At 47.7% G+C, this 9,580-nt stretch overlaps 1 protein-coding gene across 2 annotated transcripts in view; it reads left to right on the top strand.

Annotated features, from left to right (window-relative positions):
• The first annotated feature begins 4,009 nt into the window (after positions 1-4,009).
• CCT3 (chaperonin containing TCP1 subunit 3) overlaps positions 4,010-9,580 on the top strand; it is a 35,629-nt gene continuing 30,058 nt past the window's right edge. The window contains exons 1-6 of one of the 2 annotated variants that reach the window (XM_063946863.1): positions 4,010-4,115; positions 7,690-7,751; positions 7,830-7,880; positions 7,978-8,040; positions 8,515-8,611; positions 8,691-8,808. In XM_063946863.1, coding sequence (XP_063802933.1) covers positions 7,872-7,880; positions 7,978-8,040; positions 8,515-8,611; positions 8,691-8,808 — 287 coding nt within the window. In that variant the 5' untranslated portion in view covers positions 4,010-4,115; positions 7,690-7,751; positions 7,830-7,871. The other variant, XM_063946862.1, reaches the window with a different exon arrangement.

Raw genomic sequence — 9,580 nt, 5'->3', positions numbered from 1 at the left:
GGGGCAGGATTTGGACAGGAACCTATTGTTGGACATCTCTAAAATGGCTTGTAAGGGAGAAGTCATAATCATGGGAGACTTTAATTTACCTGATGTAAATTGGGAGGGGTCTTTTGCAAGTTCAGCTACAAGTTGCAAATTTCTACATTCCTTACAGGGAGCATCTCTCAAGCAATTGGTGAGGGAGCCCACTCGCAAAGACTCAATATTAGATCTAATTCTTACAAATGGTGATAGGATATCTGATATATATGTGGGTGAGCACCTGGGATCCAGTGATCATCAAGCAGTATGGTTTAGTATAAAGACAGGATCCAACTCCTCTCACACAAAAACAAAGGTGTTGGATTTTAGAAATGCAGACTTTGCAAAAATGGAGAGATGTTTAAGTGATTCATTGGCAAACTGGAGGAACTTGGAAGGAGTGCAGGAGAGGTGGAAAAAAATGAAAAGTGCATTACTAAGTGCAACAGACCTTTGTATCAAAATGGTTAGGAAAAGCACCAGGAAAAGGAAGCCAGTGTGGTTCACAAAAGTAGTATCAACTAGCGTGAAAGTAAAAAAGATGGCTTTTAGGAAATACAAACAGACTCAAAATAATAACGACAAAGAGGTGTATCTGGACAGACGGAAGGGTGCTAAGAAAGTGATCAGACGTGCAAAGGCAGAAGCTGAGGAGAAAATGGCCCAGTCAGTAGATAAAGGGGGCAAAACTTTTTTTAAGTATATAAGTGAAAGGAGAAAATCAAATGGAGGAATAATAAGACTTAAGACAGAGAGTGGGCATTTGGTGGAGGGAGACAAGGCAATAGCAGATCACCTAAATAATTATTTTTGCTCAGTATTTACTACAGAAGAAGGGATGGGGCCACAGTTAAATTGCAAGGACATTCATAAAAATAAGGTAGATGAAAATACATTTACAGAGGAGAAGGTCCTAACAGAACTTTCAAAACTAAAAGTGGATAAATCAATGGGACCAGATGGGATACACCCAAGGATACTCAAAGAGCTAAAAGATGTGCTGGTTACACCTTTAACAGATTTATTTAACCAGTCACTAAATACAGGTGCTATTCCAGAGGACTGGAAAAGAGCAAATGTAGTTCCACTGCACAAAAGTGGAAGCAAGGAAGAAGCAAGTAACTACAGACCAGTAAGCCTTACATCAGTAGTAGGGAAAGTAATGGAAAAACTATTAAAAGAAAGAGTAGTGGAATATCTTAAATCAAACAACTTACAGGATCCAAAACAGCATGGATTTACTGGTGGGAGATCATGCCAAACAAATCTTATTGACTTTTTTGACTCTGTGATGAAAATAATAGATCAAGGGGGAGCTGTAGATGTAGCATATCTAGACTTTAGTAAGGCATTTGACACTGTCCCACATCGCAGACTGCTAAATAAACTTGAAAGCCTGGGGGTGGATTATAAATCAGTTAAATGGATAAGAACCTGGTTGCAGGATAGGAAACAGACAGTCGTAGTTAATGGAGTGCAACCTATGGAGGGAAATGTTACCAGTGGAGTACCCCAGGGATCTGTGCTTGGTCCAGTTCTCTTTAATATCTTTGTTGGTGACATTGCAGATGGTATTGAAGGGAAGATATGCCTTTTTGCAGATGATACAAAGATATGCAACAGGGTAGACACACCGGGAGGGGTCAAACAAATGATTAATGACCTAGGTAGGCTTGAGAAATGGTCAAGAACGTGGCAACTACAGTTTAATGCTAAAAAATGCAAAATCCTGCACTTGGGTCTCAAAAACCCAAAGGCTAAGTATAGTATCAAGGGTACTATAATGGAAACTACTGAGGAGGAAGGAGATTTAGGAGTCACTATTTCAAGTGACTTGAAGGCAGGAAAGCAATGCAACAAAGCAATGAGAAAGGCAAGTCAGATGCTTGGTTGCATAGGGAGAGGAATCAGTAGCAGGAAAAAAGAAGTGATGATGCCACTGTATAGGTTATTGGTACGGCCCCATCTGGAATACTGTGTCCAGTTCTGGAGACCCTATCTCCAGAAGGATATAAATACATTAGAGAGTGTACAAAGAAGGGCAACTAAAATGGTGCATGGCCTACATCACAAAACTTACCCGGAAAGGCTAAAAGATCTTAACATGTATAGTTTGGAGGAGAGAAGGGAAAGGGGAGACATGATAGAAACTTTCAAATATATAAAGGGTCTTAACAAAATTCAGGAGGGAAACATTCTTCAAAGGAAAAGAAGTATTAGAACTCGAGGGCATACATTGAGACTGGAGGGGGGAGGTTCAGGGGAAATTTAAGGAAAAATTACTTCACAGAAAGGGTAGTGGATAAGTGGAATAGCCTACCATCAGAGGTGGTAGAGGCTAAGACTGTAGGGCAATTTAAACATGCTTGGGACAGGCATATGAATATCCTTACAAAGAATCAAGGTTAAAAAAGGGTTGAGATTGCCTAAAGGATAAAATAAAAAAGGAGCAGACTAGATGGGCCAAGTGGTTCTTATCTGCTGTCAAATTCTATGTTTCTATGTTTCTATCCTCTTCCACCCTGAGTCCCAATCCCCACCCTGCGTCCTTTCCCACCATGCGTCCTTTCCCACCGTCCGTCCTCTCCCACCCTGCGTCCTCTCCCACCCTGCGTCCTCTCCCACCCTGCATCCACCCCCACCCTGCATCCTCTCCCACCCTGCATCCTCTCCCACCCAGTGTCTCAATCCCCAGTATGTCCATCTCCCACTTAGTGTCCCAATCTCCAGTATGTACCTCTCCCACCCAGCATCTCCCCCTTCCTCTGTCCCTCTAACCATTATGTCCTTCTCCCACCCTGAATCCCCCCTCTCACCTAATGGGGTGTAGTATGGCTGACCGCCGGTCAGCTTACCGACGCCGGGATCCCGGCAGCATACCGACGCCGGGATCCCGGCGGGGAGGGGCGAGTGCAGCAAACCCCTTGCGGGCTCGCTGCGCTCGCCACGCTGCGGGCTCAGTGGCGACCTGCGGTCGCCACGGGTTCTATTCCCACTCTATGGGTGTCGTGGACACCCACGAGTGGAAATAGTCCCTATTGGTCGGCATGCCGACCATCGGGAAAGTGAGCCGTCGGGCTCGTGGAGGTCATGTGACTGTCGGTCAGCTGACCGGCGGTCACATGAATACCACCCCACCTAATGCCCCCGTCCTCTTCAGTCATTCGTCCACCGTGTGTCCTCTCTCTTATCCAGTGCCTCTTAAGGACACGCCCCTTCTGATTGGCTATACCCATTTTATCGGCGTGTGCCACAGTACACCCTCGAGTGGACACTACCCCTTTCAATTTTCCATACCTCCACTTCAAAATTCCCGCTTTGACCACTGTGGTATAATATATAAATATACAGACAGCGCAAAAATAACGCAAGCTCCATCTGTATAATGTTAATTTTGTTAGTAGTATATGTCACTACTATTGCCACTACATTCAGTGATTTATGATTTACAAGTAAATCTAGTGCAAAAACATAACTAAGGATTCCGTGTGGTGTGATACAGTATGAGGTCCATGGGAAGGGGGGGGGGGGTTACACCATGAGTTATCACACCGGGTGACGCCAACCCTAGTGACGCCTCTGAAGGGGAGACATTCCAATAGTGCACACCACGTTATCTCCTGTGTATAAGGCCAGCACTTCTTGTGCTAAACTAATCATGCAAGGAAACTAATTATTATTTGTGCTAATTATATTATTTCAGCAGTTGTAATTATGTGAGGAAGCAGCAGCTCCTAACTTCTACTTTCAACCTTTGTGACTGTCTGAAACTGACTGGAAAATGGCGCTGAGAGGGATTAATATACATTACCAGCATGCATTGCGCGGCACATGCGGAGTGGGCGGGGCATATCGCTGTAACCCGGCGCTACTAGGATGCTGGGACTACAACTCCCGGCGTGCACCGCGGCCGTCCGTGATGACGCATGCGCGCTGCAACACCTGTTACCATGCGGCTTACAACGGCAGTTGAGCGGCCAACCAAACTTGCGCGGCCTTGCCTCCACTGGCCGTGCCTCTGAGCGCGGGATTGGCTGAAGTCCCTCAGCGGCTGATCTTATTGGTTGCGGTGTCGGCGCTGCTGGGTTAAGGTGTGTTTAGGAGGGGGGATCTGTTTTTTTTTCTCTAGAAGCTTCTTCCCGTTGCTGGCTTCGTGATTTCCCCATTGACTGAGCCGTCAGGATGATGGGCCGCCCGGTACTCGTCTTGAGTGAGTATCCCGTGGGCCTCGCGTGTGATGTTCTAATACTAGCATGGCTGCCGTAATCCCTAGTTTAGTGTCGGCGTCTTTGTAGCGCTGCTGTGATCCCTATTTTAGTGTCAGTGCCACTGTACCGCTGCTGTGATCCCTATTTTAGTGTCAGTGCCACTGTAGCGCTGCTGTGATCCCTATTTTAGTGTCAGTGCCACTGTAGCGCTGCTGTGATCCCTATTTTAGTGTCAGGGCCACTGTAGCGCTGCTGTGATCCCTATTTTAGTGTCAGGGCCACTGTAGCGCTGCTGTGATCCCTATTTTAGTGTCAGTGCCACTGAAGCGTTGCTGTGATCCCTATTTTAGTGTCAGTGCCACTGTAGCGCTTCTGTGATCCCTATTTTAGTGTCAGTGCCACTGTAGCGCTGCTGTGATCCCTATTTTAGTGTCAAGGCCACTGCAGCGCTTCTGTGATCCCTATTTTAGTGTCAGTGCCACTGTAGCGCTGCTGTGATCCCTATTTTAGTGTTAGGGCCACTGTAGCGCTTCTGTGATCCCTATTTTAGTGTCAGTGCCACTGTAGCGCTGCTGTGATCCCTATTTTAGTGTCAGGGCCACTGTAGCGCTTCTGTGATCCCTATTTTAGTGTTAGGGCCACTGTAGCGCTGCTGTGATCCCTATTTTAGTGTCAGTGCTAATATTTTAGTGTCAGTGCCACTGTAGCGCTGCTGTGATCCCTATTTTAGTGTCAGTGCCATTGTAGCGCTTCTGTGATCCCTATTTTAGTGTCAGTGCCACTGTAGCGCTTCTGTGATCCCTATTTTAGTGTCAGTGCCACTGTAGCGCTGCTGTGATCCCTATTTTAGTGTCAGTGCTACTATTTTAGTGTCAGTGCCACTGTAGCGCTGCTGTGATCCCTATTTTAGTGTCAGTGCCACTGTAGCGCTGCTGTGATCCCTATTTTAGTGTCAGTGCCACTGAAGCGCTGCTGTGATCCCAATTTTAGTGTCAGGGCCACTGTAGCGCTGCTGTGATCCTTATTTTAGTGTCAGTGCCACTGAAGCGCTGCTGTGATCCCTATTTTAGTGTCAGGGTCACTGTGGCGCTGCTGTGATTCCTGTTGTAGTGTCAGGGCCACTGTAGCGCTGCTGTGATCCCTATTTTAGTGTCAGTGCCACTGAAGCGCTGCTGTGATCCCTATTTTAGTGTCAGGGCCACTGTAGCGCTGCTGTGAACCCTATTTTAGTGTCAGGACCACTGTAGCGCTGCTGTGATCCCTATTTTAGTGTCAGGGCCACTGTAGCGCTGCTGTGATCCCTATTTTAGTGTCAGGGCCACTGTAGCGCTGCTGTGAACCCTATTTTAGTGTCGGGGCCACTGTAGCGCTGCTGTGATCCCTATTTTAGTGTCAAGGCCACTGCAGCGCTTCTGTGATCCCTATTTTAGTGTCAGTGCCACTGTAGCGCTGCTGTGATCCCTATTTTAGTGTCAAGGCCACTGCAGCGCTTCTGTGATCCCTATTTTAGGGTCAGTGCCACTGTAGCGCTGCTGTGATCCCTATTTTAGTGTTAGGGCCACTGTAGCGCTTCTGTGATCCCTATTTTAGTGTCAGTGCCACTGTAGCGCTGCTGTGATCCCTATTTTAGTGTCAGGGCCACTGTAGCGCTTCTGTGATCCCTATTTTAGTGTCAGGGCCACTGTAGCGCTTCTGTGATCCCTATTTTAGTGTCAGTGCTACTATTTTAGTGTCAGTGCCACTGTAGCGCTGCTGTGATCCCTATTTTAGTGTCAGTGCCACTGTAGCGCTGCTGTGATCCCTATTTTAGTGTCAGTGCCACTGTAGCGCTGCTGTGATCCCTATTTTAGTGTCAGTGCCACTGTAGCGCTGCTGTGATCCCTATTTTAGTGTCAGTGCCATTGTAGCGCTTCTGTGATCCCTATTTTAGTGTCAGTGCCACTGTAGCGCTTCTGTGATCCCTATTTTAGTGTCAGTGCTACTATTTTAGTGTCAGTGCCACTGTAGCGCTGCTGTGATCCCTATTTTAGTGTCAGTGCCACTGTAGCGCTGCTGTGATCCCTATTTTAGTGTCCGTGCCACTGTAGCGCTGCTGTGATCCCTATTTTAGTGTCAGTGCCACTGTAGCGCTGCTGTGATCCCTATTTTAGTGTCAGTGCCACTGTAGCGCTGCTGTGATCCCTATTTTAGTGTCCGTGCCACTGTAGCGCTGCTGTGATCCCTATTTTAGTGTCAGTGCCACTGTAGCGCTGCTGTGATCCCTATTTTAGTGTCCGTGCCACTGTAGCGCTGCTGTGATCCCTATTTTAGTGTCAGTGCCACTGTAGCGCTGCTGTGATCCCTATTTTAGTGTCAGTGCCACTGTAGTGCTGCTGTGATCCCTATTTTAGTGTCAGTGCCACTGTAGCGCTGCTGTGATCCCTATTTTAGTGTCCGTGCCACTGTAGTGCTGCTGTGATCCCTATTTTAGTGTCCGTGCCACTGTAGTGCTGCTGTGATCCCTATTTTAGTGTCAGTGCCACTGTAGCGCTGCTGTGATCCCTATTTTAGTGTCAGTGCCACTGTAGTGCTGCTGTGATCCCTATTTTAGTGTCAGTGCCACTGTAGCGCTGCTGTGATCCCTATTTTAGTGTCAGTGCCACTGTAGTGCTGCTGTGATCCCTATTTTAGTGTCAGTGCCACTGTAGCGCTGCTGTGATCCCTATTTTAGTGTCAGTGCCACTGTAGTGCTGATGTGATCCCTATTTTAGTGTCAGTGCCACTGTAGCGCTGCTGTGATCCCTATTTTAGTGTCAGTGCCACTGTAGTGCTGCTGTGATCCCTATTTTAGTGTCAGTGCCACTGTAGCGCTGCTGTGATCCCTATTTTAGTGTCAGTGCCACTGTAGTGCTGCTGTGATCCCTATTTTAGTGTCAGTGCCACTGTAGTGCTGCTGTGATCCCTATTTTAGTGTCAGTGCCACTGTAGCGCTGCTGTGATCCCTATTTTAGTGTCAGTGCCACTGTAGTGCTGCTGTGATCCCTATTTTAGTGTCAGTGCCACTGTAGCGCTGCTGTGATCCCTATTTTAGTGTCAGTGCCACTGTAGCGCTGCTGTGATCCCTATTTTAGTGTCAGTGCCACTGTAGCGCTGCTGTGATCCCTATTTTAGTGTCAGTGCCACTGTAGCGCTGCTGTGATCCCTATTTTAGTGTCAGTGCCACTGTAGTGCTGCTGTGATCCCTATTTTAGTGTCAGTGCCACTGTAGCGCTGCTGTGAGCCTTATTTTAGTGTCTGTGTCTCTGTAGTGCTGCTGTGATCCCTATTTTAGTCTTGGCATGTATGTAGCGCTGCTGTAGTCCCTATTTTAGGTTCAGCATGTATGTAGCGCTGCTGTAGTCCCTATTTCAGACCTTTTCTCCTGGCGTTTGGTTAAGTCTCCCCAGTATCTGAGCTGCTGCTGCTGATCCTCTTTCAGGTCAGAACACCAAGCGGGAGTCTGGCAGGAAGGTGCAGACCGGAAACATCAATGCCGCTAAGGTAAAGGCCCCATGCCCTGTCTGTCCTGCAGTCACACCTGACCAGGCTGACAAGTAACTGTTGTGTGTGTCTCTCTAGACCATCGCGGACATCATCCGGACATGCCTGGGGCCGCGCGCCATGATGAAGGTGAGTAGTCAGATACAGTACTGTACTGGTGATAGTGGGGGTTACAGAGATTGCGCTGTGATTGTGGGATGTGACGTTCCATATATTCCTATTCCAGATGCTGCTGGATCCCATGGGTGGGATTGTGATGACCAACGATGGAAATGCCATTCTCAGAGAGGTGAGTCTGCCTGTACGCGGTGCATGTTACATGTAGGAGTATAATGGGTGGTTAGTGAGAGCGTCTTAAGGCTTCAGCAGCGCTGGAAGGAGGCCTGGCGTCATGTTGGTTTCAACTCAGTGCTGGAAATACATCGTATACAGTTACATGACTTTTAGCCCCCTCCAGAGTTTCGTCAGATGGTTGTGCCACAAAACTAATTTCCCAGAGCCCCTCTGGCCAGTGTTTGGATGCCGCACAACTGTCTGGTATTATTAAGACAGACCCCCAAACCGTACTGTGGTACTATGCACTATATCCCACCCATTGTACATGTGGGGTTTCTGTCGGACCAACTCTTACTCCTGACTGTCACTAGAAAGCCAGTCACCCGGCACAGTAAATGTGGTGGTATGAGTGCCAGGCCACAGACGCTTCTGCGGTTATACAATGAGACTCTCTGGGAATAACTCTCCTCTCCTGTTAATCTTCCAGATCCAGGTTCAGCACCCGGCTGCTAAATCTATGATTGAAATCAGTCGCACACAAGACGAGGAGGTGGGAGACGGGACCACTTCCGTCATCATTCTGGGTAAGGACCGGTCTGGAATCCTCAAGCCACCGGATGGGGTCTGTGACCTGTGTTCTCACTGCCACTTCTGTCTCTGCAGCTGGAGAGATGTTGGCTGTGGCTGAGCAGTTCCTGGAGCAGCAGATGCACCCGACCGTGGTGATCAGCGCATATCGCAAGGCCCTGGATGACATGGTCAGCAGCCTGAAGGAGATCAGGTGACGTTCTGCGTGGTCAGGGATGTGTCGGATATATGCTAAACAGCAGATGCTGCTGGATCTCATGGGTGGAATTGAATTGAATACAGTTCAAGTTGTGCTGGAGGTCTCAGTAGCTGGTCTTGTTTGATGCAAGATAATTGGAAATAATAGAAGATTGCTTGTATAAATGAAATATACTGACATGTGATGTGTATCATATACATATGTGTGATGGGGAAAACAATGGAACAAGCACTTCTCTTTCAGTTATAAATGTGTCATGTAACTGGTTTTTATTTTTTTCAGTACCAGTAATGCTGCATTTGGAATAGGGGATGTGGGGAATTGGGCGTTCCGGTTCTTACATTTTATGTTGCAGGGCATGGTTAGGTGCGGGTGGCAAACTAATCTACAGCAAGACTTTGGCGTTTAGGTGTAGTCGGCAGTCTTCAATAGGAGAGCGGGCATAAGCCTGTCTTAAGCCACGAACACAGTGGGCGTCAACACAGGACGATATGAACGATAACTACCTTTTTTCCAAGGTCTGTCGTTCATATCGTCCAGTGTGTATGTATGAACGATGCGCACACCCGTGGGTGGTTCTCCTTCATCCATCTACTGTTAGCTATATCGTTGAGCTTCGTGTTCGGGGAGAGTGGGAGATGACGTCACAGAACGATATCGTTCGTTGTGTTTGCACTGGTGATCTCCCCTACTTAGCGATCATTGCTATAGCGCTGATTGCTAACTAGGGGCGGTCGTCCAGTGTGTACCCGACTTAAAGGTGGGT

Source organism: Pseudophryne corroboree, chromosome 12 (assembly GCF_028390025.1).
Source record: "Pseudophryne corroboree isolate aPseCor3 chromosome 12, aPseCor3.hap2, whole genome shotgun sequence".
Taxonomy (NCBI): Eukaryota; Metazoa; Chordata; class Amphibia; order Anura; family Myobatrachidae; genus Pseudophryne; species Pseudophryne corroboree.
This window is presented reverse-complemented; position numbering and strand designations above follow the sequence as displayed.